At 45.3% G+C, this 27,481-nt stretch overlaps 3 protein-coding genes and 1 long non-coding RNA gene across 9 annotated transcripts; 3 read left to right on the top strand and 1 right to left on the bottom strand.

Annotated features, from left to right (window-relative positions):
- The first annotated feature begins 51 nt into the window (after positions 1 to 51).
- fabp4a (fatty acid binding protein 4a) lies at positions 52 to 2,017 on the top strand. Its single transcript, XM_061760490.1, has 4 exons — positions 52 to 210; positions 798 to 973; positions 1,067 to 1,168; positions 1,807 to 2,017. Exons 1-4 carry the CDS (start codon positions 138 to 140, stop codon positions 1,858 to 1,860), a joined length of 405 nt encoding a protein of 134 aa, XP_061616474.1. The 5' UTR covers positions 52 to 137; the 3' UTR covers positions 1,861 to 2,017.
- Positions 1,651 to 9,007, bottom strand: LOC133471189 (uncharacterized). Its single transcript, XR_009786144.1, has 2 exons — positions 8,898 to 9,007; positions 1,651 to 3,620 (listed from the first exon to the last, which is right to left on the bottom strand). It is a non-coding gene; the product is annotated as an uncharacterized LOC133471189 (long non-coding RNA).
- A 772-nt stretch (positions 9,008 to 9,779) lies between these two features.
- On the top strand, positions 9,780 to 21,189 carry LOC133470776 (H-2 class I histocompatibility antigen, Q9 alpha chain-like). 4 transcript variants are annotated; one of them, XM_061759561.1, is made up of 8 exons: positions 9,780 to 9,931; positions 10,277 to 10,543; positions 10,668 to 10,946; positions 11,558 to 11,866; positions 11,941 to 12,048; positions 12,125 to 12,142; positions 12,867 to 12,948; positions 13,026 to 13,485. In XM_061759561.1, the coding sequence occupies exons 1-7, from the start codon at positions 9,868 to 9,870 to the stop codon at positions 12,926 to 12,928; spliced, it is 1,107 nt and encodes a 368-aa protein (XP_061615545.1). In that variant the 5' UTR covers positions 9,780 to 9,867; the 3' UTR covers positions 12,929 to 12,948; positions 13,026 to 13,485. The 4 variants fall into 4 exon arrangements, with proteins under 4 accessions (XP_061615545.1, XP_061615547.1, XP_061615546.1 ...); XM_061759563.1 differs by lacking the exons at positions 11,941 to 12,048; positions 12,125 to 12,142; XM_061759562.1 differs by lacking the exons at positions 9,780 to 9,931; positions 10,277 to 10,543; positions 10,668 to 10,946; ... (1 more) ...; positions 11,941 to 12,048; positions 12,125 to 12,142 and adding exons at positions 17,269 to 18,704; positions 19,685 to 21,189 and having other exon boundaries at positions 12,149 to 12,948; positions 13,026 to 17,183.
- Positions 21,190 to 21,323: 134 nt separating this feature from the next.
- LOC133470777 (major histocompatibility complex class I-related gene protein-like) lies at positions 21,324 to 25,304 on the top strand. Of its 3 annotated transcripts, none has more exons than XM_061759565.1 (8): positions 21,324 to 21,527; positions 22,247 to 22,513; positions 22,638 to 22,916; positions 23,406 to 23,714; positions 23,789 to 23,896; positions 23,973 to 23,990; positions 24,670 to 24,751; positions 24,829 to 25,304. In XM_061759565.1, the coding sequence occupies exons 1-7, from the start codon at positions 21,464 to 21,466 to the stop codon at positions 24,729 to 24,731; spliced, it is 1,107 nt and encodes a 368-aa protein (XP_061615549.1). In that variant the 5' UTR covers positions 21,324 to 21,463; the 3' UTR covers positions 24,732 to 24,751; positions 24,829 to 25,304. The 3 variants fall into 3 exon arrangements, with proteins under 3 accessions (XP_061615549.1, XP_061615548.1, XP_061615550.1); XM_061759564.1 differs by having other exon boundaries at positions 23,780 to 23,896; XM_061759566.1 differs by lacking the exons at positions 23,789 to 23,896; positions 23,973 to 23,990.
- Positions 25,305 to 27,481: the final 2,177 nt, after the last annotated feature.

Genomic DNA, 27,481 nt, shown 5'->3' with positions numbered 1-27,481 from the left:
GGCCCCCTTCTATGCCATAACGTGTTCCGATTGGTCCATCAGACCTTCATAAATACCGGCAGCGTTCACTCCAGCATCAGAATTGGAAGCTTACAAACAAGTTGGAGCATCAACTTAAAAAAACAACTTTTGCAGCCATGGTTGAGAAGTTTGTCGGGACGTGGAAAATGGTATCCAGCGAGAACTTTGACGACTACATGAAAGCAATTGGTAGGATTGCGTTATCAACTTTCACTTAACTGTAAAATTTATAACATACAGGTTGCGCACGGAATCCCTTAAGCCGGGGATGTCAAACTCATTTTTGTCACAGGTCACATGGTAGTTACGGTTTCCCGCAGAGGGCCGTTATGACTGTGAAACCATAAAAATCTTTAATCACCTCATCATTTTTGAAATTGTTTTGTCCTGTTCGGCTGTAACAGCGGAATCACCTCATCGTATTATTACGCCCGAAATTTATAAACTAGTTTTGGAATCAGAAATCAAGGGTAATGGGTTTTTCAACTATTGTTCATATTTGGTGACACCAAAATGCTTGCAATATCTCAATGTTATTTACGAAATATGATAATTTTAAATCTCGGTTGCAGATTTTAACAAGTCATGGAAGTTGACACACATGATTTGCCTTCGCGGGCCACATAAAATCATGTGGCGGGCCGGATCTGGCCCCCGGGCCTGGAGTTTGACAACTGTGCCCTAAGGGGAAATTTTTATTTATTTATTTATTTTTTTTCTCCCTTCCACACACACCCCAAATGTTCCCGTGTTAATTACGACGCAATTGTGCGCAGGCGTCGGCTTCGCCGTCCGGCAGGTGGGCAACCGCACCAAGCCCAGCTTGGTCGTGACGGTGGACGACCAAGGCACCGTCAGCATGAAGACGCAGAGCACGTTCAAGACGTCCGAGATCAAATTCAAGCTCAACGAGCCCTTCGAGGAGACCACCGCCGACGACAGGAAAACGCGGGTTCGCATCCCACACACCCTCTTTTCTTTTCTCTCTCTCGTTCTCTTCCCACCGTGCATCCACTCATCCACACGGCATCTCTTGTGTGTGCAGACCGTGTTCAGCCTGGAAAATGGCAAACTTGTGCAGAAACAGTGCTGGGACGGCAAAGAGACGAGCATCGAGAGGGAAGTGACAGACGGCAAATTAATAGCGGTGAGGCGTTTATCTTCCGCATCACATTTGAGCGTTAATCTCGGGTGTGCTTGGGCTAAAAAAGAAAAAAAGTTTATGGTACAAATATTTTAATGACGTGGCTCTCAAAACGTCTCATTATATTACACTTTTGTATACATGTAAAGACATACTGCATCGTAAAAATGGATATGTTCTGCAATTTTGATATGCGCTAATTAAAACAAATTTGAATTGTGATCATTATTATGCAATGATCCTCTAAAATATATAAATAAACCATTGAAGCACACGCATAATGACAAAAAACACATTTGTATTTGATTTCTCTTTGTTCGGGTCAGTAAAATTACAATTGTACGTCATAAAAATGTGTGTATGTGTGTGTATATATATATATACGCAATAATTAACAATGTTCCTAAGAAGTTAATAAACATTGGATCCCATTACCTAACACTGTAAAAAAAAATACGCATTTTTAATACGCTTTTTTTGTAAACAACAACAATATTAATATTTTTAGCAAAATTGTATTAGTATTTTTAGACATTATGATTTCATCAAGGTATGCAGGTGTACCTAATATTGTGATCCCTGAGCTCATTGTTTTCGTGGCTTGTTTTTTTTTTTTTTTTTTGAATGCCGTGTTCCCGCAGAGGTGCATCATGGGAGATGTGGTGGCGGTGAGGACATACGTGAAGGAGGCGTGATGCGCATGCGTGGCTCGGGAAGAACACGCCGGACCCCCGACAGGCTCAGTTTCATGAGCGTCAACATTTTTTTCTTTTCTTTTGGGTGTGTGGCCCTCAAATCCTTCAAATTGTGGGCAACAAATGTGTGGATTTGAATAAAGCTGATTTGTCAAAATGGCCTATTTATTCCTGGTAACCATCGCCTCTAATAGAGCCAAAATGGCTTCCTGCCTTTGATTCGTTGCGCTTAATCCAGGGACGTTTCGGCAGGGTTTAAAACAACAAAAGACTGGAAAGGTCATCCCGGTTGATGTATGATTCCTTCTGGCAGCAGGAATGTCCACTCCAGAGCATCACGCAGGGAGAGCAGCGAGGAAGTATCTTTTTTTTTTTGTTTTTTTTTTATAAATCCAGCAGGTCAAACATTTCCCACTGCACATGTAGTGCAAGCTGGACAAATTCCCACTCCATCCCTCTTGGCGAACGCTCAAGTAGATCGTTTCACAGGCGGCCTTCTCCAGAGTCGTCGCTCTGATTGGTCCTAATGAGCAAAACAGATGAGGACATGGAAGGGCTTGAACTTACTATATATATATATATATATATATATATATATATATATTGATTCCAGAAAAATGATCGGGTCACTAAGATGTATTTTACGTGCTCTCCATCCTGAAACAAATAAAAAAAAAAAACAGAATTGTGTCATTTGAGCAATGCAGTACAGATCCATACTAAACTGACATTCAACTATCCGTATGATTCCTCACTGACTGTACGTTTGTAGCGCTTCGCACGACCCGCAAGCCGGCATGTGAAAAGTTCACATCTGCTCGGTGTTGACTCGCAGGTGCAGAGGGAGACCGAGACCAGACCTCCTGCCGGGAGTCCCGTCGTTCCGGAATGATTTCAAGGCGGCAGCCCGGAGGGGAGCCATGCGGGAAAACGTTCCATACGGCAGGGCGCGCGGGCGTACCTAATGTTTTGCCTGGTGTTTTTCCTTCCCACATCTTACTTCACCTTTATCGTATGTATTCCCACCGCCGCCTCGGGCAGGCAGGGAACTTTCTGGGAAGTTTCAGCGCGCAAACGGGGAAGCTGCACAGGAAGCGGCGCGATAGCGAGAAGGCCATTCGAGCGCTCGGCCGCTCGCGGCTGCCGAGTGTCGTGCGGGTCAACCTCGCCGCGGTTTGCGGACGTGTACGCGCTCCGTCCTGAGATCAAACTCCAAAGTGGGTCACTCGATGTATGCAGTACAAACGCAGCCGTAAATGTACGAGCACGCATCGATGGCACTTAAAAGTTGAACAATGCTCCATCCTAAAATGAAAATGGGAATCGGGTCACATGAACCATGGAGTGTAAATCTAGCCAAGGATTGACGAGCTTGCATCAAACTCAACTATGCCGTATGATTCCTGACTAACGTGTCTTTTGTGCGTATCTGTATGCATTCCATCCTGACGCAAAAATGGGAATTTGAACTCTGTACAGCAGTGGAAATGCAGCCTTCTCAGATTAAGTAGCAGTCACATACTGTACCATGCACGCCTAATGAAAGTGTATTTTGTGCGTGTGTGTGTGTGCGCTCCCTCCAGACAGAGATGAGGTTGTTTTGGTTTGAAAGGCTGTCGGCGGGTCACGTCCTCGGCACAACATCTGGAAAGCTCCACTTGACTGGGAACGTGGACGCCCTTCCCCTGCTTGTCCTCAAGTTCACGGCTCAACTTTGACGAGACGTTCAAGAACAATACGGCACTTTGACCTTTCACGGCCTAAAACAAGAGCCAAGACAGAATGCAACTTTTTTTTTTTTTTGGTGTGATTTCCTACTAAATCCTATTAAGAACACAAAGAAAAAGACAGAGGGGCTCAATCTTTTGCTAGGAATTTTGCAACAAGAACAAATTAGAGCAACGTTTTTTTTCTTTTTTATGATTGCCTCGCAAATTCTTGGAAAACACGTTGTAGTGTGTATAATTATGTCTAACTTTTTGTAATATTTCCAAATAAAACATTGCTGATAATTTAGACACTACATACATATATATATATATATATATATATATATATATATATATATATATATATATATATTTTAAATAGGAAAATATCTAAATATGAAAAATATGAGTTAAAAAAATACAAATACATGATTAAAAACAATAATTTAAAAATGCTCATAAATTACTGTAAATTTAGAAATAAACAATATATATTAATATATAAAAATAGTTCTAAAATTTAAATGAATAATAATACCTCTACTACTACTACTACTACTACTACTACAAATAATAATAATACAGTATACACACAATAATATAGAAAACATTATTGAATTAATGGAAAATATATTTTAACAAAGTAGTAAAAAAATTGAAAATAATTGCCTAAAATTACAGCAATAACAATAGAATAAATAAATGCATGAATATATTTGAAAACTAATTTTGCAAATAAAAGAAACATCAACTTTGCCCAACTGGCATTTGTTTCAACACTTCCGCGCTGCACGCCTGTTTATTGTCTTCTTGTGTCCTCTCCTTTAATTCATGGCAATCAAACTCCAACAGCAAATCCCTCCCTAAGCTGCAATATGAGCAAAAGCCCACAAAGTCCCCCCGTTTTTCCCATCATCCCACCGGGAGTTCCTGTCCCAAACTCAGTTTAGAAGGACCCCCGCCCCACTGTGGGCCAGCATACAGGACGATGGAAATCTTTAGAGTGAGGCTACACAAACAAATGCAACACAATGGCCTCCAGGCCCAGACTCACTACTATTGGGTTTGTGCAAGAAAAAAACAGACGTTAGTCAGCAGGATGTGTGTGTTATTTTGTATTTTTTTTTTGCCGCGTCTTCACAATTTTTCGAACATGTGACCTGTAATCTGGAGTGCCTGACAACAGAACAAATGTGTATTATTGTGTAAATGTTATGCTAGCCAGACGCCTCGGTGCGGAACTCTTTGGAGCGTGCGGAGATGTTTATTTGTTGTTATTGTATGGACACAGCATGAAGGGAAGGGAACATCCGACAGGAAAAAGCTTCAGTCACTTTATAAAAAAAAAAAAAAAAAAAAAAAAAAAAAAAAATACATTTCCCCCCCCAACTTCTTAAACCAAGAAACTGGTAAAGTTCTGATGCAGCGAGTTTCTAATGCTAATTGAATGGAGTTCTTTGTTATTACAACAGCATTATTTCCCATACAGTCTGTTTTGGTACTCCACTTCTGTCACCAAAAATGTCAATCAGAAAGCTATATTTTTCCGATTGCAACGTTCTGTCACAAAAGTACGGTACGGGATGCATCAGTTGTGCGCAATATTTGGAAACAGAAGTGTAAAAAAAAAATAATAAAATGTGGATCCTACTTCTTAAACCAAGAAATTGGTGTTGTTTCGATAGAGTTCTAAAGCGGTTTTATTTAATTCAACTTGTGTTTTATCATTATGAATATTAGCGAGATTAAATTTAATTATTTTCGACTGCCTAACAGGCGGGGTGTGCAGAGGATGTCTTGTTTTAGTACCCCACTTCTGTGATCAAACATGGTTCGCTAACAGCTACATAAGTTTGTTAGTCAGGACAATTTCAGGGCTTTACATTTGCTATGATGGGAAAAGAAACTGTAAAAAAGTGGATCCCTACTTCCTTGGTGTCCGAAGTAGGGGTCCACTTTTTTTTTTTTTCAATCTGTGAAATGGTGATGAGCTGAGCTGCCAATGCTAATTTAATCCTTTAAAGGGCACAGAAGATTTCAATCGTTGATTAGACTTTCTGCCTCATTGTGAGGCATACACAGGATGTCTAATTTGGTACCCTACTTCTGTCACCAAAAAGGATCCCTACCAGTTAAAAGGCTACATTAGCTTGTTTGCCAGTTTGTTTTCAACAAAGCCTTCTGCCTTTTTTGTTATCATGTTAAATTCTACTCCAACAAAAAAAATCCGAAAGCAGTTTCCTCTCCAGGGATGCCGCTAGCTCACAGTTTCTGTTTGGAACATGAAACTTCTCCGATGTGGTCACATTTTCCCCCTCTCCCGTCCACCTGTCCGGGTAAACCAAGCACACTTTCCAACTACAGACAGCTCTTCGACCTTGACCCGTGACGCTGTTACCGAACAAACAATAGGCCGCCAGGATGGTTGACCTCATGCATACGTTTTTTTTTTTTTTTTTTTGGGGAGATGACGTCCGCACATTTCGGAGATAACGGACAGCCCCAGAAGCCATTAAGACACAGGATAAGCGATTGGTCAGTCCTGTAAACAAGCCTTTGAACGGCCCTCGTAAAAGCTCTTAGGCTTATCATCGTCGTCGAGGGTTCAGAGAGTCGAGTGGGGAAGCCGGAGACGACGCCCGTGTGAAAGTCGGCGGGACGCTGTCCGGCTGCTCGGCGGTCAGGCACAGCTGCGGGTTGAAACAGCAAACACTTCTTTGGGGTGTTTGTAGGTCGAGAGACAGACGGACAGAAAGACAGTTTGACCGACCGGCAGTCCACTCCAAAAAATAAAATAAATAAAAGATTATGGAGTAAGGAATGGGAGAATGAATTCCAAACACAGCCAATCACCCCTTTTATCTCGGCATGACATCTCAGGATTAATTTGGGACGGTAAAGAATTCGGACACGGGGTAAATCCCACACGTCACAGTGATTGACCATCACATGACCACCTCGCTCTCGGGACGGGATGTCAGTGACCCTCCTTTTGTCCCACATTCTTTCCCCACCGAATTCCTTGAACCCTAGCCTGCTACAGCCTCAACGTGGTGTACGCTTGCACAAGGAAAGCAAGAAAGCAGCCTGGAATAAAGCCAAAGAATTCCCCTCGTTCGCGCACGAGGCCAATTCCAAATGATCCCGAACATCTAAGACTTAAAATGCTTTGCCCAAAACCAGAAATGAATGCTGTTCCTTTGGGACAATTTTGGGGGGGAGGTGCCGTTTCTTCTGTTTCGCTTTTACTTTGGTAGGTTTCCACTTCCTGTTATCTGGTTTGGTCCGACTCTCAGCCAGCACGGACCAACTTTTTGCGACTCAAGATGTTTGAGTCCGTGGATGGAAATAAGATGGCTGCGTTAGCTGCCATATACTTGTCACTTTGATTGGGGTATTCTGGGACTAATGTCGTGCATTTGAGCCCATCTCCAAGCTCTGAGTGAAGACTTAGACTGCTACATTAGCTTCTCATGGTGGCCGCTAACTGGCCAGTTGTGACCAACTTTTTGTGAACAAAAGGACTAAGATTTTGGCTCGCCTATGACTGTCGTGGAAGAAGACGGAATAAATGGATGGGAGTGAAAATATAGACTGCTATGTTAGCTTCTCGCCAGCTGCCATACTTCTGCTTGCACCTGTATGCCATTAAAAACGTTAAAATGTTACTCGGAGGACTTTATGAAAACGGACTTCACCCCCATAGGGGGGAAAAAAAAAAGTTCCCCAGGCCTTGCTCTAAGCCAACACGTGTTGGTTACATAACACTGAATGTCAAAAAAAAGCCTTCAAGGACTGAAATTTGTAGTCAAAAAGAGACCCCGGTGGAGACAAAATAGAGACGTTTCCGAGCAACGCGGATGATTTTGTGTCCTTGTTCCCTTTAGTGTACGTCTGCAAGTGCGACAGACTCCATAGACAAAGCAATCTGTTTCTACGATGACCTTTTTTAGGACGATGTGAATGCTCCAAAATGGCCTCACACAACAAACACAAAAGTCCAAAAGGGAAAACCTTTGCGCTCAATGACAAATGCTTTTTGTCCCATGCAGCCACTCTAATTTCACGCTTTGTCTGCTTCTGAGGGTTTGAAGAGTGTTGCATACAAACTATTAGCCGTGGTTGTTGTTTTGTTTTTTGTTTTTTCCCCTCGGTCCAGTCGTGTGACTGTGAGTCACTACGGACGGAGCAACTGACAAATTGACAGACCAACCGGTCGACCAACTGAGCGACCGACAACCAACTGATCGAGAGAGAGACTGATTGACCGACTGACTAACTCAGACCCGCCTACAGACGGACCTGGTTTGTGTTTACTCAAGACGCAACATTTGACGTTTCAATGGAAATCCTTTTGCTAAGGACAACACAACGTGTTGTGCAGGTACATATGGAACCTGGGAAGCCAAAATCCATTGCTCTCCTCCTCTGGGTGAACTTTGGCACCTTGCGCCACACCGACACTACTAAGCCCCCCCCCCCCCCCCCTCCTATGACCCCCTACCAAAAACCTATCTGTACTGTAATCCCTGCAGGTCTACCGTGTTCTACGTAGGTCAGCGTTTGCCGGATGCCAGAATTACGCTCATCGGCGTCTGCCTCACTGCCTCCATTCACCGGGGCACCGGGCACAATCCTTTTTACAACTGGCATACCGAACACTTAAATGCAACACAAGCCCAGTCAGCATATGCACAGAAAGAGAGGAGGGGCAGGGGGGACAGAAATGGGCAGAGTTGAAACATATTGAGCATGATGAATAAATAAAAGAATGTATGTACTGTACACGACTCTGCGGGAAAGTAATTTGTCTGATGTTATCACTACGTTGGCTTTAGCGGGCCACTGCTGGCCTCTAGTGGCGACAACAGATAGCTCACGCAAACGGTCAATGGTTTCAAAAGCCAAATACTAATTTACATGAATCCATTGATATTTATTGTAGTTAAATAAAATTCAATACATTTTACTGTCAAATATTTACTAAAATAATATTTCAGAGACTGTTTTACCTACCATTGTCGATAAAATGTGAGGTACACCTGTAGTTTCCACAATGCCATATAATTTTGTGTCTTGGCGATAATTATTATACATTATTATTATTAGTAGTATTACTATTAACCGCTATATAGTGTGCTGAGAACGCATTAGTAGATGTTAAAGTAGTATAACCCCCTCTAGTAAGGAACGCGTTTAGCTAGCTAGCTAGCAATGCTAATCGAGGAAGAGTACCAATGAAGGAACCAAAAGTTTGGAGTATTTTATCACAAGTGATAAATGTCGACGTATACGAATACAGAAGAACAAAATAAAGCTCCAAGTTACATCAGTGCAAGTGGCGTTCAACCCAGGAAGTGGACTCACGGGGCTCCGGGAGGCGTTCACCGGTCACAGTCTCAGACGTCGGGCGTGACCCGAGGTGACCTCGGGTGCCGCCCGCCTGACGCGAATGTCAATCAAACCTGTTCTCCAAATTTCCAGCCGGTTTAGAGCATTTTGACTGAGCTTTCAAGATCCAAATAATATCAGGTTTTGTGACAACATAAGCACTGAACCCTCAAATATTTATTGATTTATTTTATTTTATTATTATTATTATTATTTACATATCTTGTCGGTGCCACCTTTTGTTGTTGCATTGCAATAGTTACAGTCTACAGCCAGCAGAGGGCGCTTCCACTGAAATGAAAATGTACTTTCACTTCTCCAAATCAAAATTGCGTCGCTCATTTTTTCCCATTGGAGTGCAGTAAGTCCTTAAACACTTTTTTTTGTTCCCATTTATAAATGAAGTCACCTGGTTAAAAAAAAAAAAAAAAAGTATTGACTCGAGAATGAGACCCATTTCACCCGGATTGTATGAGTTAACCCAGTAAATAACAAGTAATTAAGTCTGCTAGATATAATGAAGTAAATAATAATGAATTATAACATTGTAGTTTTCATGGGTCTCAATTGGCCAAAAGTGCCTTCGATAGAGCCAAAGGGAACAATTTGATGAAAACAGTATATGATTGATATTTAAAATAAAGAAAGAAAGTTGAAGTTGGAAATGACAAAACGAGACAGGTTTCATTACACACACTTTACATATATATATATATATGTATGTGTACATGGATATTTCTTCTGAAAATCACGTGACTTCCCGAAAAGCGCGCGCGAAGACGCGCCTCTCGACGCATGCCGATTACGTCACGCGTAGAGAGGCGCGTCTTCCGGTTTGCTGTCATTTGCCGTTCGGCCGTGGAGGAGGAGGAGTCGTCGTCACTTTGTGGACGAAAAGGAGCAAGACATGGCGAAGCTGAACTTGTTTGTCCTGTTTGTCGCGGCTGCGCAAATCCACAGCGTGACGCCCGGTAAGTGCACTTTGTCCACAACTTGATGATCCCGATCGTGTTCCGATGATTGGTGTCGACGCTCTTGACTTTGCCGGAAGCAACACTTGGACCGCTCAGTCCAAAGTTCTTGCAACTGGTTTCACTTGGCAAAGCTGCCATTGGAATATTCGCTTCACGGAGGCGACATTTCAATATATTTTTTAAAACCCTCGAATTTATTACAATTCGTAATAATTCAATCTATGTAAAAAGGGAAAACAAATGTATTTAATGTAATTGTAACTAACATATTTATTGGCCAATGGAAGAAGTTCATTTGCTTATTTCTCATTTCAATATTTCATTAACACTTTTAACTTTCAGTGCTTCACACGCTCAAGTTTTTCACGACAGCATCGTCTCAAATTCCAAACATCCCAGCCTACTCGGAGGTCGGTTATGTTGACGACGTTCCGATTTCGCGCTACGACAGCAAGAGCAGGAAAACAAAACCCAAACAGGACTGGATGAACAAAATCACAGCAGATGATCCTCACTACTGGGAGAGAGAGACACAGATCAGTATTGGTGGTGAGCAGGTCAACAAAGGCAACATCGAAATTGTCAAAGAGCGCTTCAACCAAACTGGAGGTTTGTTGACGTTCAGCTTTCCACAATTCAAATAGATTTCATGTGCTCGTACACGTTCTTCCTCCTCATAAACACGTTTCCTTCTCTCTCGACATGGTGTCACTCTTCAACGTCATTCTCTCAGGTGTTCACATGATCCAGGTGATGTTCGGCTGCGAATGGGACGACGAGACCGATGAGGTTGATGGTTGGGAATACAACAGTTACGATGGAGAAGCCTTCATCTCGTTGGAGGTGAAGACAATGAGATGGATCGCAGCTCACCCACAAGCTTTCGTCACCAAACTCAAGTGGGACCGGGACGAACATTTGAATCAAAACCTGAAGCACTACTTCACTGAGATTTGTCCTTCTGACTTGAAGAAGCATTTGACCAATGGGAGGGACTTCCTGATGAGAACAGGTGCAGTCACCTCATGTTAGCACGCCCCCTACAGGAACTTTACTGGCATTACAAGCTGCACTCTTTCCTCGTTCGCTCCTTTCCTCTCACACATTCTCGCCAGCTTTCCATTTTTTCTCTCGTTTTCTCCATCTTTTTTCTCAATCTTTCAACAACTCACACATGCTCTCCTTTTTCTACTCACATGTTCCCCATGATTCTTTCCATCTTTTGTTCTCTCCATCTTTTCACCCTCTCACACAATCTCTCTTTTCAATCTGTCATTGATTGTCTCCATACTTTCTCCTCACGCCCCCTTCAACTTGTTTTCTTTCCATATTTCCTCCTCTTACACATTCTTCCCATATTTGTTCCTCTCACACATCTAGCTATTTTTCATCTTCTCACACATTCTCTCTCTTTGGTCCTTTGCTACATTCTCTCAATCTTTTATCCTTTTCACACCTACACCGACTTTTTTCTCCTCTTACATATTCTGCCATCTTTGTTCCTCTCACAAATTCTCTTTTGTCCTCTCACACGTTCTCCCCATCTTTTCCTCCTCTCCCACACTCTCTCTCTCCATCTCTGCCCCTCTCTCACCTCGTGCCCACGTCTTCCTCGGCCCGCAGAGCTTCCCACGGTGTCTCTCCTGCAGAAGACGCCGTCCTCTCCGGTCACCTGCCACGCGACGGGTTTCTACCCCAGCGTGGCCGCCCTGTTTTGGAGGAAGGACGGCGAGGAGCTCCACGAGGACGCGGAGACGGGAGAGACCCTCCGCAACCACGACGGAACCTTCCAGATGACGGCCGACCTGAAAGCGGAGGTGACCGATGAAACCGAAGGCCGCTACGAATGCGTGTTCCAGCTGTCCGGCGTGGAGGACGACATCGTCGTCAAGCTGGAGAGAAGAAGCATCCGGAGCAACGCGCGCATCCGAGGTGACCGACGCTCAGATCGTCGCGCGTCGGAACGATCGCTCACACGTTTTCTTCTTTCTTCTCACTCTGCGAAGAGGAAGAAAAGAGGAAGATGGCGCTGGGCGTCGCTGTCCCGCTGGCGGTCCTCGCTCTGGCGGCGGCGGCGGTCGCGGTCCTCGTCAAGCTTTACAAAAGCAGACGAGGTGAGGGACGCCCACGTTCGCTCTGTCGGGAAGATTTGTGCCCATCGTGACCTTTGTGTCTCTGTTTTCTTTGCAGCCAAATACGATCCAGCTTGTAAGTCAAACGACTTCTGTTTCCTTTGAGCCGCGGTCGGCAAAGCGGTCGTGCGAAGGTCTGATGCGGACCTTTGCTACAAAAGTGCGCACGAGGAGTCGCAAATAGTCAGCTGTGGAACGACGGACACGTGAATGTCGACGTCGCTATCGTTGTGGGAAAAAGGACTCGCTCCCTAAGGCGGAGAAAACCCGAAACCGAATGGAAGTCAATTTAGATTTGGTGGAAAATGTACGACTTAGTTCACTCGTGTTCCTTGGCCCTCAACGGCGAAGCGTGCCAAAGCCGCACTCGGGTTCATTCGATTCCGAGGGAGCCGCTCCCGAACGTCCGGTTTGAACCCTACGATTGAAGCTCCTCCCAACGCTTCGACAAAGTTCCTTGGCCCCGAGATGCCACCGGGTGGCGCCAAACCTCTATTTTAATATTAGATATGGTTTTGGGCTGAGCGCAAAGACAGCGAATAACAGAAGCTAGCTTCCCCTCAATCAATATTCCCCAACATCCGAATTCCTGAATGTGGAATTGTAAATATGCGGCTATTAACTGTACGATTCCAAAGAAATTCCCCACCACACTCTCGTAGTCAGGAAGTAGAAGATTTGTCCCAACCGCAGCTCAAAGTACGAGTGAAGATGGATTCAAGAGGCCTTCGTGGAGCAAATGTCCTTCCTTCCACAGTCGGACTTGTTTTCATTCACATCTTTTTTTTCATTCATCGCAGCCGTCGACGCCGATTCCGAGCCCGCCTCCGAGCCCGCCGCCCCGACGCCCGCTTCCGAGTGAGACGCAGCCGCCGTCGCACGGTGAGTTCGCCGACGTGGACTCCGCTCGTGTTCTCGGGACTCTTTCCAGGTGCGTTCACGTGCTCTTCTTCGTGCAGGTGTCGGAACACGAGAGAGACGTCTCCATCGAGCGCTTTCTCATCACGCTTGGGATTTGTTCTTCCCGCAGACAATTTGTGCAATTATGATGTTTCTGTTAAGTCACAGTTTTTGCTGGCTTTGGTGTCTTGGGTGAGACTCGTTTGAGTCGATGGGGTTGCTTTCTTCTGTCCGTTAAGTTTGTCAGAAATCGGCGCAGTCACACACTGAGAGGATTTCTTCTTTCGTTGTATCAAGCACTTGAATAGCTACGATGAATTGATATCACAATGTGTCGATGGCTGGTTTGCCTCGCACTCCTTTTATCAGTCCAAAATGATTTTATAATCCTGTTATGGATTCACTTCAACAAACAACTCTGTCAATTTGTACTTTGCTCAGAATGTGACAATGTTGTTGATTGCATTTGTTTTTGGAACTTGAGATCGAGATTTGGACCAATAAACGGATGATCGTAAAGATGTGTCGTTCTGAATTTGACCATTTTTAGGAGGCTTTTCTTGCCCTCCCGGAACATACTACGTGTTTCGTGTTGATGAAAGTCAGCAGTCGCATGCCCGAAATCCGGTCCAACCCGTTGTCGTCGGTGCCGTGGCTCGCTGACAAACAATTGTGCGTCTCGCAGCACCAAACTTGAACTTTCACTTTCTGTTGGAAGCGTTTGGGCGCGCCTCATAAAAACAAGCAAAGACAAAAAGATTCGTTTTGGCCGTTCCACACGAAAATGCACACATTTTTTTTCACCCTCTAACATACTATTGTTCAAATATATTGTACATGTTTTTGTTTTTGACGTCATTATTTGTATTTATTTATCACAGTGTCTTTTTTTTTTTTACACTGGTACTACGTTAGAAAACTTAAAATAAGGACAAAATACAATACAAAATCATGAACTTCCAAGGGTAAAATCAAGCCATTTATTTGTACATTTTAAACACATGCAAAAATCATTTGTATCACCTGAGTAAAGAAAGTCATTCACAAAGTCATTTCTTCCATGCAAATAATAGAAATACATGGATTCAGTTTTATACATACAAATCCCATTTCGCACATCCATCCATCCATTTTCTGAGCCGCTTCTCCTCACTAGGGTCGCGGGCGTGCTGGAGCCTATCCCAGCTGTCATCGGGCAGGAGGCGGGGGGGTACACCCTGAACTGGTTGCCAGCCAATCGCAGGGCACATACAAACAAACAACCATTCGCACTCACAGTCATGCCTACGGGCAATTTAGAGTCTCCAATTCATGCATGTTTTTGGGATGTGGGAGGAAACCGGAGTGCCCGGAGAAAACCCACGCAGGCATGGGGAGAACATGCAAACTCCACACAGGCGGGGCCGGGGATTGAACCCCGCACCTCAGAACTGTGAGGCTGACGCTCTAACCAGTCGGCCACCGTGCCGCCCATTTCGCACATGAACTCCAAATCTTTTTGGCCTTCTTATTTTGGCAGGTACTGCAATTCAATATAAATCCTTGTGAAATACTGGGGGAAAAAAAGCGGCTTTGTGATTGAAGGCCCTCGCACGTGATATACTGATGTCATGCTCATACATAGACTTATTTGTGCACCGTTATGTTGTGTAACCTCACCTCAGTATTAAAATCTTCTGATAATCACGTAAGTGTGAAAACTGCATGTCAGCCGCGAAACAGGATGTTTTGTCCCAAGAAGAGATCATGCTGTGACCTTGGATCCACCCTGCTCGAGCTTTAAACACCGCCCTGAACACCGTATATAATCTCGCACTGAACGCTGAGAAAGCGCACGTTTGAGCACATTTTGGGCAGCTGCAGCCTTTGCCTGTAGAACATTTGTACCCAGAATATTCTGCAATAAAAGATCTTAAAGAAGTTCATTTCCAGTCTCTGATTCGAACATTCTCATCATCCGAAATTCAACGAACACGCGAAGGACTGGCGGAGAGATACCGTCCTTCAACAATCGGTGACCCCGAACGTGATTTCGGGGGCTGAGGTGTTGGGCGACGAGACAGAACATCGGGCCCACACGAATAAAGGTAAGAGGACATTTATCCTCCCAATTGATCTTCTGTCTGTCGACTGATACAAGGCAAGAATTGATGTTCCATTGGAATCTAAATTGAATGCTTGACTGGATGAACTTGAAATAACATCATTTGGTATATAAGGTTGACTTGTTTCATGTTACAGTGAAATCCTAAAGTCCGTAAATCCTTATATAGGAAATTCTGTACAAAATACCGGTGAAACAAGTAACAAGGAGATAAGAGAATAAGAAGAATAAGTATCGAGTGGTTTTGATAAATTGAGGTTCGAGTACTTTTGTTGAAGAGAAAACCACTTTTGCGAAATGAAGGCTCGGACGGACGCTTTTGTTTGGCTATTAAGCAAGTGTCTTTGAAGTGAGAAATAAAGGTATATTGTGGATCCACAAAAAATAAGTACTTAAGAAGAAAAACCAGCTGAAAAAATGGAAGGGGAATTCAATCGAGAATCGGAATGGTTCGACTTGCGTGTCATTCCAGACCGTGGTCAAAAAATACTGTTAAGAGAGCAAGTAAAGAATGCATGTGATGTATGTGTGGGAGGATTGTCTGTAAAAAAGAAGAACTTTATAAATGGATGGATGAATGCTGTGAAGATGGCTGCTTTCCTGCATTATCGACTGCTGCTTGTTTAGTTTCACTGATGAAGGAAGTCGAGAGAGTGTGTTCCAAAAGAAAAAAACAGTTCGAGAAGGAAAGCGAGAAGACGAGTAAATTGTCCTCGAATGCTGGCAATGGGATGTGCATGAAAACAGTCAAGAAAAGAAATCAAATACAGTGGGGTGGGTGTGACTCAGCCGTTGTGGCAAATTGGAAATAAATGAGACAAAAGGGCCAGGGAACCCATTCACGGAGTCACCATACGCAGATGCGAGACAGACACTGCAAAACATACAAGCCCCTATTTGATCTGTAAATAGAGGAACTCTAGATGTGGATCGGAATGGCAGTACTGACTCGGTGGGATCGAAAGAACGTGAGCCCCCCGATTCAGCACGCAGCGGAAAATTTGGCCGCAGGCGTAACAGCCTCAGTTAAAATGCTCGAGGAAAGACTGGTTAAACCAAAAGTTCAACCAAATAGACTTCAATAGACACCCTGAAGTGCCACAAAAGCTAAGAGAGCAGCTTTTAGCGCGTGCCTCCCGTTTTGAGAGAACTGTCAACGCTGAAATAACAGAACAGCTGCGACGTGATAATGCGGAACCAGATGAAATATTCAGACGAAGGGAACAGGAGATAGCAACAGAAGGGACTTCCCCATGCGGTAGGTAGGTAGCAAACACTTATCACATCGCACATTTGCAAAATCAGGTGGCTGACTTAAAGTGCCAAGTGCAGACTTTGTCAGGAGCACTCCCGGACTCCCTGTTATACAACAGACACAAGAAAATAGAAGTTTTGCTGTATCCACTCCACTGCGACCAATGACACGCTCTCAAACTGTTGTCCAAAGCTCCAATGCTGGCCAAGGTTGATCCGGCTACTGGAGCCACTGCCATGTTTTATGAACCTCTTTCTCCTTCTGATCTCAGTGTTTTGATGCAGAAACTTCCGCCAATGCAGAATGGAGGAGAGAACCGGCTGAGATCGGTACAAAGGGCTGTCACAGGACAAATTTGAACAGCAGGAGACATGCGCGCATTGCTGACACATGCGTGTCCTCTCTCCCAACTGGAAACACTGATGGAGACTTCTGGTCTGATCAGTATAACGGACAATGAGGCACTCACAAGAGAGTATTACTTAACATTGTTCACTGCACTAAACGCGTTGTTTCCCATCCCTGATCTAGTCATCTCCGACTTAGTATTTGCTCCTAGAACAGATGAGGAAGCAGCGGCATATATTGACCGCGCTCTTGTCGAATATTCTTCAAACACAGGCCATTTGCCGACTGACTCTGCTCTGTATTCTCAAGTATTTCGAGCAGCAGTGCTGAAGGGCGTTCCCAAGTCTGTGGTGCAAGCCATGGAGGCGAATCCGGACCTTCCCGGAGCGCATCATGCTCGCTGGTTGTCACATCTGACACACCACCTGAGGAGACATGCAAAAGAAAAAGAGTCAAAGCATGAGAAACACACAACCACCGAATCGCAATGAGCTATCATGCAACTACAAAGTAAGTACTATTAAAATCACACCTGTGGCTTCCGTTGGGGCCTCGCTACCTAACGTTGTTTCTGAGTGCATGATGTATCAAACAGGGCCATTCATAAGGTCGAGGTGCTCCGTTTGCTGGCAGAAATCAATGCTTCAACTGTGGTCGTAACGGACACTGGGCAACAGACTGCCGAGCGCAGTTCCCAGAGGAACAAGGGGGCCCGCCGCCTAGAGGATTCAACAGGCGTGGTTATGGCCAGCAACGAGGAAGAGGATACGGACAGCAACAGCAGCAGGATACGACTCAACAATATCCGCCGCAGCAGCGGCAGTCTTACCGTCAAGTGCCGAACCAATAGCACCTGCCACCGTCTGGGGGCCAGTATTCGCAATGACGGGGCCCCCGAATCCACATGCCACGGTCTGCAGGAACCAATGATCGGACTGACGGTAGGAGCAACTATTTGACCTTTTATGGTCGATACGGGAGCCAGACATTCAACCGTTATAACATTACCACCTGAAAGGTCCCTTACTGCAAAAGGCATTTCACTCGTTGGATTCCGGGGTGAAGAAACCATCCTGCACATGACTACACCCGTACATACGCAGTGTTTTACACAAACTCTTTTACACTCGTTTGTGTATGCGCCCAATTGCCCTGTCAACCTGTTGGGGAGGGGTCTTCTCATCAAAACAGCTCCAACGATACCGTGCAGCCCGGGTGGACTGATATTACAGTTTCCTGATGGACACATCTACTGTTGTTCCGGTGACGACACATCAAACATCTACATGCAGGACTCAGAGCGACAACTACCAAGCATGACGTGTGCCACCGCCGACATCTACTGGGCGAAAATGGACACTGACTCACCCGGACGGACGGAAGCAGAGACCTTTTGGACTCAGTGGTCGCCGTGGGTTCGTCACCTCAGACCCTATGATATGGTTTCTGATTGCATGCATTGCACTCTGTACTATGACAGGACGGGAGATGAGGTGTACAGCGAGGCTTTCCAAAATGTAGAAGGCAACATCTGGGAACTACAAATGGGTGACCTGTTCGTGGGAAAACCAGATCCCACTGTGCCACCATGTCATCCTCATGTGTCCCTGATGGTATCACCACAGCATACCGCAAAGGATTTGGGTCCGTTCGTCCTAAGCTGCACACGGGCCATTGATTGGCAGCCAACTTCTCACGACACATTGCTATTTTCTCGGTCTCTCGATGCATACTGGATACAGTCAGCATCGTATACACCAACATCAACCCTGGAGCACTGCTTGTTGGACAGACATCATGGACGAGAAACAACTGACAGTGAATTCGCCAATCCTATGGTACAATCTTTGCCTCTACATCTGCGGTCTACAGAGCCGACAGACGTGGGATTCTGTCAAGTACAGCCGGTGAAATTCAAAATGAAGCCGGATCCTATTTGGATACCACAGTATCCAATGAAGGAAGCAGGTCGAATTGGCATTACAGAAACCATTGAAGGCTTGCTAAAAGCAGGAGTATTGTGCAAAATACGTGAGTCAGAGTATAATACACCCATTCTACCAGTTGAAAAGAAAAATACTGGAAAATTCCGAATGGTACATGAACTTTGGGCAATAAATGTATTTGGAGAAAAGGAGGGAAATGTATACGACCTCAGAAGCAATTCAAACTGTTGATAAGCGAAGCTCATGGAGCATGCCATGTAGGCGTGGAAGAAACACTGAGACGACTCCGCACCTGGTGGCATCCTTTCATGAGAGCAATTGTTAAAAATCAACTACAGGATTGCAGTGTCTGTAGCAGATATAACAGCATGCCTACCACGAAACCACCCCAGGGAACTCACGATCCGGACGTGACGGCACCTGGCTTCGGTGGTTTCGATGGATTTTACAGACATGATGAAAAGCGTGTCCGGTTCCGGGTATCTACTAGTGATAGTGGATTCCTTCTCCGCTTGGCCTGAAGCCTATCCCTGCAAAACCGAAACGGCAAACGTAGTGGTTAAACATTTGATTCGCCATTCATTATATTCCATCTCATGGGTTCCCAAGTAAAATAAGGTCTGATAATGGGAGCCATTTTGAAAACAAACATTTGCAGGAAGTAGAAAAAGCCCTGGGACTGAAACACACATTTGGTTCAGTATATCACCCACAGTCCCAAGGACAAGTAGAAAGAAGGAATCGGAACATGAAGGAAAAATTGGCCAAAGCTTTAGCTACTTCAAATCTCAATTGGCTACAAGCCCTTCCTTTGGCTTTGATGAATGTACGAATGTCACTCAATTCAGCCAAAGGCTGGACTCCATTTGAATGTCAAACTAACAGACCGTTTCCGGCTCCAACAGCTCCACTGGAGACAACAGATGTTTCCGGCCCTCCGGAGCTCAAACAACTAACGCTTGCTTTTTCGCAACGAACTGCAAAACAACCCGACGCTCCTTTGGGACTGCATGAAAGTGAATTTGTATGGTTGAAAGTAACCAAAAGAAAGTGGTCTGAACCCAGGTGGACAGGTCCTCATAAAGTGACGGAGAGAACATCGTCTGCTGTCCGTCCGCCTACAAGGAAAGGGGGAGACGTGGTACCGCCTCACCTCTACACGACCAGCAAAGACCCCGTCCCGACAGATCATCATTGCCGCAAGTACTGACTGCACGTCAACGCCAGACCAGATACCATCCCGGTGACGACATCACTCATCAAAGGTTGAGATCGCGGTACACGGGCAGAATAATCCCGGTGACTCAACCTAGGACCGGGTAGTCTAACTAACCCCAGGTCCTGAAGAAGCTGACAGCGCTCTCGAGCAACGATCGTGAAAAAACACCACCCAACAATGGCCCGCAAGTGGGACAATGTTTCAATTTGTTGTTACATCACAGCCCTTTTTATTGTATTAACTCTCTTGCCTGTCTGGTATTTTGGATGCCTCTCGATGCGCCCTCAAACCTAACAACAATACAGAGAAGTAAGCGAAAACTCAATTCAGGTCACTCAACTGTACCTATATCCCAGTCTGTTCCCTGGATTTTAGAATGGACGTACAACCATTCGATAACTTTAACAGTGCCACCAAACACCTGTACTGCCGTTGAAATGCCAATTAGATCTCTAAAAGGGTTCAGAAACACCGTTCAGATAACGGGGGAGGGCTGGAGAGGATATTGGTGGTATATGACAGGAAACGTGCTAGATTTAAGATGGGATTCTTTAAGAACCCCTCAACAAGGTAACTATTCTATTTAACATATCCTGGTGTCGGACTCTTTCGAGTCCGAAAGGGGGATTGAAGGCCCTCGCACGTGATATAATGATGTCACGCTCATACATGGACTTATTTGTGCACTGTTATGTTGTGTAACCTAACCTCAGTATTAAAATGTTGTGATAATCACGTAAGTGTGAAAACTGCATGTCAGCCGCGAAACAGGATGTTTTGTCCCAAGAAGAGATCATGCTGTGACCTTGGATCCACCCTGCTCGAGCTTTAAACACCGCCCTGAACACCGTATATAATCTCGCACTGAACGCTGAGAAAGCGCACGTTTGAGCACATTTTGGGCAGCTGCAGCCTTTGCCTGTAGAACATTTGTACCCAGAATATTCTGCAATAAAAGATCTTAAAGAAGTTCATTTCCAGTCTCTGATTCGGACCCCAACATTCTCATCATCCGAAATTCAACGAACACGCGAAGGACTGGCGGAGAGAAGCCATCCTTCAACAAGGCTTATTCCACTATATAGTACTAGAATAAACTGTACAACACTATACTGAATTCAACTATATACTATATTACACTACTGTCGCACAATACACTAGTCGACACTATATTACGGGACACTAGTATGACACAGTGCGGCATTGTATTGCGCAATCCTCCACGACTTGCGCATCAACATAGCACAAATGTCACATTTTGTAACTCCTTGACCAGATCGAGTGCACATGTGTTCCGTGTATGTGCGCACGCGTGTCGTTCGTTGTATGTTTCGTCGGAAAGTGGGCTGGCGCGGTCACGTGATTTCCCCGAAAGCGTCGCTGTTTCAGCACAAGCTTCCAAAAACACTCGCGCTGCTTCTCGTCTCCAATTTCGCACACTCGACTTCATTTGAGCGACACAACAACGCCACGCGAGTCAATTCTTGTCGCCCAATGATGAGGAAAGCGAAAGTGACGTCATCGGCACAGGTAAAGAAGGCGGGTCTTCCGGTTTGCTGTCATTTGCCGTTCGGCCGTCGACGAGGAGGCGTCGTCGTCGCTTTGTGGACGAAAAGGAGCAAAACATGGCGAAGCTGAACTTGTGTGTCTTGTTTGTCGCGGCTGCGCAAATCCACAGCGTGACGCCCGGTAAGTGCACTTTGTCCACAACTTGATGATCCCGATCGTGTTCCGATGATTGGTGTCGACGCTCTTGACTTTGCCGGAAGCAACACTTGGACCGCTCAGTCCGAAGTTCTTGCAACTGGTTTCACTTGGCAAAGCTGCCATTGGAATATTCGCCTCACGGAGGCGGCATTTCAATATATGTGGGAAAAAAATACAAATCAAATCTCATTTCTTGAAATAACGACAAACAAAATCTGTGTCAAAAAAAAAAAGTATCCTTTCGTAGATCATAATTCTAACATATTTATTGTAAGAAGTTCCTTTATATTTCTCATTTGGATATTTCATGAACAGAGTTACAACTTAAGTTTACAAAATATATCGTCCACATTTATTGACGAATCTGTTATTAAGGACTAATCAATTTATTTAGCAAGGGCATGATAATTGTAACATGATACGGAAGTAGTGAAAATTAAATCAAATGAATTATGAGCGTCTGTTGTCGAATCCATTGAGAAGTTTGTGTGTAAGAATACGTTTAAATAAATATTAAAGTATTTAAATGACCACAAAAGAAAATGGAATGTTTTGTATCTTTTGATTTTATTTTTTTTCCCTACAAAAGACGTTCAAATGTTTCAACTGAAGACAAAATCATTTGAAAGAGGAAGAGTGCAAGATTTTGGGCCATCAAACAAAAAAGTAAGATCAACCTTTTTGTTTGTTTTTTCTTTCAGTGCTTCACACGCTCAAGTATTTCACGACAGCATCGTCTCAAATTCCAAACATCCCAGACTTCTTGTTGGTCGGTTATGTTGACGACGTTCCGACTTCGCGCTACGACAGCAAGAGCAGGAAAACAAAACCCAAACAGGACTGGATGAACAAAATCACAGCAGATGATCCTCACTACTGGGAGAGAATCACACAGAACAATATTGGTTTTGAGCAGGTCTCCAAAATCGACATCGAAATTGTCAAAGAGCGCTTCAACCAAACTGGAGGTTTGTTGACGTTCAGCTTTCCACAATTCAAATAGATTTCATGTGCTCGTACACGTTCTTCCTCCTCATAAACACGTTTCCTTCTCTCTCGACATGGTGTCACTCTTCAACGTCATTCTCTCAGGTGTTCACATGGTCCAGGTGATGTACGGCTGCGAATGGGACGACGAGACCGATGAGGTTGATGGTTGGCAACACGTCAGTTACGATGGAGAAGCCTTCATCTCGTTGGAGGTGAAGACAATGAGATGGATCGCAGCTCACCCACAAGCTTTCGTCACCAAACTCAATTGGGACCGGAACGAACTTAGGAATCAAAACCTGAAGCACTACTTCACTGAGATTTGTCCTTCTTACTTGAAGAAGTATTTGACCAATGGGAGGGACTTCCTGATGAGAACAGGTGCAGTCACCTCATGTTAGCACGCCCCCTACAGGACCTTTCCTGGCATTACAAGCTGCACTCTTTCCTCATTGGCTCCTTTCCTCTCTCACACATTCATCTTCTTTTGTTCTTTCCATCTTTTCTCACACGTTTTCTCCATATTTTGTTCTCTCCATCTTTTCACCCTCTCACACGATCTCTCTTTTCAATCTGTCATTGATTGTCTCCATACTTTCTCCTCACGCGCTCCCTTCAACTTGTTTTCTTTCCATATTTCCTCCTCTTACACATTCTTCCCATATTTGTTCCTCTCACACATCATCTCGCTATTTTTCATCCTCTCACACATTCTCTCTCAAACTTTTATCCTTTTCACACCTACACCGACCTTTTTCTCGTCTTACATATTCTGCCATCTTTTGTCCTCTCACGTTCTCCCCATCTTTTCCTCCTCTCCCACACTCTCTCCGTCTCTCACCTGGTGTCCACGTCTCCCTCGGCCCGCAGAGCTTCCCACCGTGTCTCTCCTCCAGAAGACGCCGTCCTCTCCGGTCACCTGCCACGCGACGGGTTTCTACCCCATCGTGGCCGCCCTGTTTTGGAGGAAGGACGGCGAGGAGCTCCACGAGGACGTGGAGACGGGAGAGACCCTCCGCAACCACGACGGAACCTTCCAGATGACGGCCGACCTGAAAGCGGAGGTGACCGATGAAGCCGAGGGCCGCTACGAATGCGTGTTCCAGCTGTCCGGCGTGGCGGACGACATCGTCGTCAAGCTGGAGAGAAGAAGCATCCGGAGCAACGCGCGCATCCGAGGTGACCGACGCTCAGATCGTCGCGCGTCGGAACGATCGCTCACACGTTTTCTTCTTTCTTCTCAGTCTGCGAAGAGGAAGAAACGAGGAAGATGGCGCTGGCCGTCGCTGTCCCGCTGGCGGTCCTCGCTCTGGCGGCGGCGGCGGTCGCGGTCCTCGTCAAGCTTTACAAAAGCAGACGAGGTGAGGGACGCCGACGTTCGCTCTGTCGGGAAGATTTGTGCCCATCGTGACCTTTGTGTCTCTGTTTTCTTTGCAGCCAAATACGATCCAGCTTGTAAGTCAAACGACTTCTGTTTCCTTTGAGCCGCGGTCGGCAAAGCGGTCGTGCGAAGGTCTGATGCGGACCTTTGCTACAAAAGTGCGCACGAGGAGTCGCAAATAGTCAGCCGTGGAACGACGGACACGTGAATGTCGACGTCGCTATCGTTGTGGGAAAAAGGACTCGCTCCCTAAGGCGGAGAAAACCTGAAACCGAATGGAAGTCAATTTAGATTTGGTGGAAAATGTACGACTTAGTTCACTCGTGTTCCTTGGCCCTCAACGGCGAAGCGTGCCAAAGCCGCACTCGGGTTCATTCGATTGAAGCTCCTCCCCTCGCTTCGACAAAGTTCCTCGGCCCCGAGATGCCACCGGGTGGCGCCAAACCTCTATGTTAATATTAGATATGGTTTGGGGCTGAGCGCAAAGACAGCGAATAACAGAAGCTAGCTTCCCCTCAATCAATATTCCCCAACATCCGAATTCCTGAATGTGGAATTGGAAATATGCGGCTATGAACTGTACGATTCCAAAGAAATTCCCCACCACACTCTCGTAGTCAGGAAGTAGAAGATTTGTCCCAACCGCAGCTCAAAGTACGAGTGAAGATGGATTCAAGAGGCCTTCGTGGAGCAAATGTCCTTCCTTCCAGTCGGACTTGTTTTCATTCACATCTTTTTTTTCATTCATCGCAGCCGTCGACGCCGATTCCGAGCCCGCCTCCGAGCCCGCCGCCCCGACGCCCGCTTCCGAGTGAGACGCAGCCGCCGTCGCACGGTGAGTTCGCCGACGCGGACTCCGCTCGTGTTCTCGGGACTCTTTCCAGGTGCGTTCACGTGCTCTTCTTCGTGCAGGTGTCGGAACACAAGAGAGACGTCTCCATCGAGCGCTTTCTCATCACGCTCGGGTTTGAAAACAGAGATGGGATTTGTTCTTCCCGCAGACAATTTGTGCAATGAAGATGTTTCTGTTACGTCACAGTTTTTGCTGGCTTTGGTGTCTCGGGTGAGACTCGTTTGAGTTGATGGGGTTGCTTTCCTCTGTCCGTTAAGTTTGTCAGAAATCGGCGCAGTCACACACTGAGAGGATTTCTTCTTTCGTTGTATCAAGCACTTGAATAGCTACGATGAATTGATATCACAACGTGTCGATTGCTGGTTTGCCTCGCACTCCTTTTATCAGTCCAACATGATTTTATAATCCTGTTATGGATTCACTTCAACAAACAACTGTCAATTTGTACGTTGCTCAGAATGTGACAATGTTGTTGATTGCATTTGTTTTTGGAACTTGAGATCGAGATTTGGACCAATAAACGGATGATCGTAAAGATGTGTCGTTCTGAATTTGACCATTTTTAGGAGGCTTTTCTTGCCCTCCCGGAACATACCACGTGTTTCGTGTTTATGAAAGTCAGCAGTCGCATGCCCGAAAGCCGGTCCAACCCGTTCTCGTCGGTGCCGTGGCTCGCTGACAAACAATTGTGTGACTCGCAGCACCAAACTTGAACTTTCACTTTCTGTTGGAAGCGTTTGGGCGCGCCTCATAAAAACAAGCAAGGACAAAAAGATGAGTTTTGGCCGTTCCACACGAAAATGCACACGTTTTTTTTCACCCTCTAACATACTATTGTTCAAATATATTGTACATGTTTTTGTTTTTGACGTCATTATTTGTATTTATTTATCACAGTGTCTTTTTTTAAAAATTTTTACACTGGTACTACGTTAGAAAACTTAAAATAAGGACAAACTACAATACAAAATCATGAACTTCCAAGGGTAAAATCAAGCCATTTATTTGTACATTTTAAACACATGCAAAAATCATTTGTATCACCTGAGTAAAGAAAGTCATTCACAAAGTCATTTCTTCCATGCAAATAATAGAAATACATGGATTCAGTTTTATACATACAAATCCCATTTCGCACATGAACTCCAAATCTTTTTGGCCTTCTTGTTTTGATAATTCAATATAAATCCTTGTGAAATACTGGGGAAAAAAAGCGGCTTTGTGATTGACAAATTTGCATTGATAAACATTGCTAATAACATGAGGAGATTCATCACATGCTCGTGTCATGATACAGAATTTTTATTGAAATCTTCCTACATCCTTTCATAGTTTCACAGTGAGTGTTCGTAAACAAAACTTTGGACCAAGGTAGCCGATATCCAATCCATAATTTGTCGGAAGATCACTCATCTGAAACAATGGACACGTTTGATTGATAGCGCTTGTGTCTTGCTGGCAGTTCGGGCAACCGCGGCGCCCGCCAGGCGGCGTCCTCGCCAGTTCGCGTTTCGCCAACGAAGAAGAACGCAAACAAGATGGAGACGGTGCCCGTCGCAGTCAAGATACGTCATTCGTTTCGCTAAACAATTAAATTGGGACAAGTACATAACCGCACCGAAGGTAGATACACGTCGAAAAGGGAACACTTTGTCGTCGTCACCGTTTTGGACGATTTATTCACCGCAAAGCTCTCTCGTCAGCGAGAATGCGGAAGTGAGCAAGCTAAAGCTAAGCTAGTGCTATCTAGCGACGTCATAATTTGTTGTTATAGCGTCGTTGAATAAATATTTATGAATAATAAATAAATAAAAAAAACCACAATATTCGTATCGAAACGTGTATGCTGCGAACAAAAAAAAAAAAAAAACAGGCACGAAGGTTAGCGACACGAAGCACAGAGCCCGGTAAAGTGTTGTTGTTATTGTTGTGGAGGGGAAACAAAATGTGCAAAGTCCAAATGCTGCGAGCTTTGGTGAATCAGCGACTAAACGCTGCCGTTGAAGAAATATTTGTGGCGTTTGAAACAACGATGGCGGAGTACGAGGAGGAACTGTGTCGATCCAAACAGGAGATCGAGCGACAGCGCCGACTGCTGGACGCTGTTTGCAAGCCTCGAGACTCCATCCATCCATCCATCCATTCTCTACCGCTTATCCGGGTCGGGTCGCGGGGGCAGTAGCTTCAGCAGGGACGCCCAGACTACCCTCTCCCCAGCCACTTCATCCAGCTCTTCCGGGGGGATCCCGAGGCGTTCCCAGGCCAGCCGAAGGATGTAGTCTCTCCAGCGCGTCCTGGGTCGTCCCCGGGGTCTCCTCCCGGTGGGACATGCCCGGAACACCTCACCAGGGAGGCGTCCGGGAGGCATCCGAATCAGATGCCCCAGCCACCTCATCTGGCTCCTCTCAATGCGGAGGAGTAGCGGCTCTACTCTGAGATCCTCCCGGATGACCGAGCTTCTCACCCTATCTCTAAGGGAGAGCCCGGACACCCTGCGGAGGAAACTCATTTCGGCCGCTTGTATCCGGGATCTTGTTCTTTCGGTCACGACCCACAGCTCATGACCATAGGTGAGGGTAGGAACGAAGATCGACCGGTAAATTGAGAGCTTCGCCTTTCGGCTTAGCTCTTTCTTTACCACAACGGACCGATACAAAGTCCGCATCACTGCAGACGCTGCACCGATCCGCCTGTCGATCTCCCGTTCCATTC

The sequence above is a fragment of the Phyllopteryx taeniolatus genome, chromosome 21 (assembly GCF_024500385.1).
Source record: "Phyllopteryx taeniolatus isolate TA_2022b chromosome 21, UOR_Ptae_1.2, whole genome shotgun sequence".
Classification (NCBI taxonomy): domain Eukaryota; kingdom Metazoa; phylum Chordata; class Actinopteri; order Syngnathiformes; family Syngnathidae; genus Phyllopteryx; species Phyllopteryx taeniolatus.
This window is presented reverse-complemented; position numbering and strand designations above follow the sequence as displayed.

Excerpts from the sequence above, each read along its gene's own strand:
- LOC133470776 (XM_061759559.1), top strand. The coding sequence starts at position 17,639 with ATGGTCGATACGGGAGCCAGACATTCAACCGTTATAACATTACCACCT.
- fabp4a (XM_061760490.1), top strand. The coding sequence starts at position 138 with ATGGTTGAGAAGTTTGTCGGGACGTGGAAAATGGTATCCAGCGAGAAC. Across the intron at positions 974-1,066 it reads CCGACGACAGGAAAACGCGG|ACCGTGTTCAGCCTGGAAAA; the intron begins GTTCGCATCCCA and ends TTGTGTGTGCAG. Across the intron at positions 1,169-1,806 it reads CAGACGGCAAATTAATAGCG|AGGTGCATCATGGGAGATGT; the intron begins GTGAGGCGTTTA and ends GTGTTCCCGCAG.
- LOC133470777 (XM_061759564.1), top strand. The coding sequence starts at position 21,464 with ATGGCGAAGCTGAACTTGTGTGTCTTGTTTGTCGCGGCTGCGCAAATC. Across the intron at positions 22,917-23,405 it reads GGACTTCCTGATGAGAACAG|AGCTTCCCACCGTGTCTCTC; the intron begins GTGCAGTCACCT and ends CTCGGCCCGCAG. Across the intron at positions 23,715-23,779 it reads GAGCAACGCGCGCATCCGAG|TCTGCGAAGAGGAAGAAACG; the intron begins GTGACCGACGCT and ends CTTTCTTCTCAG.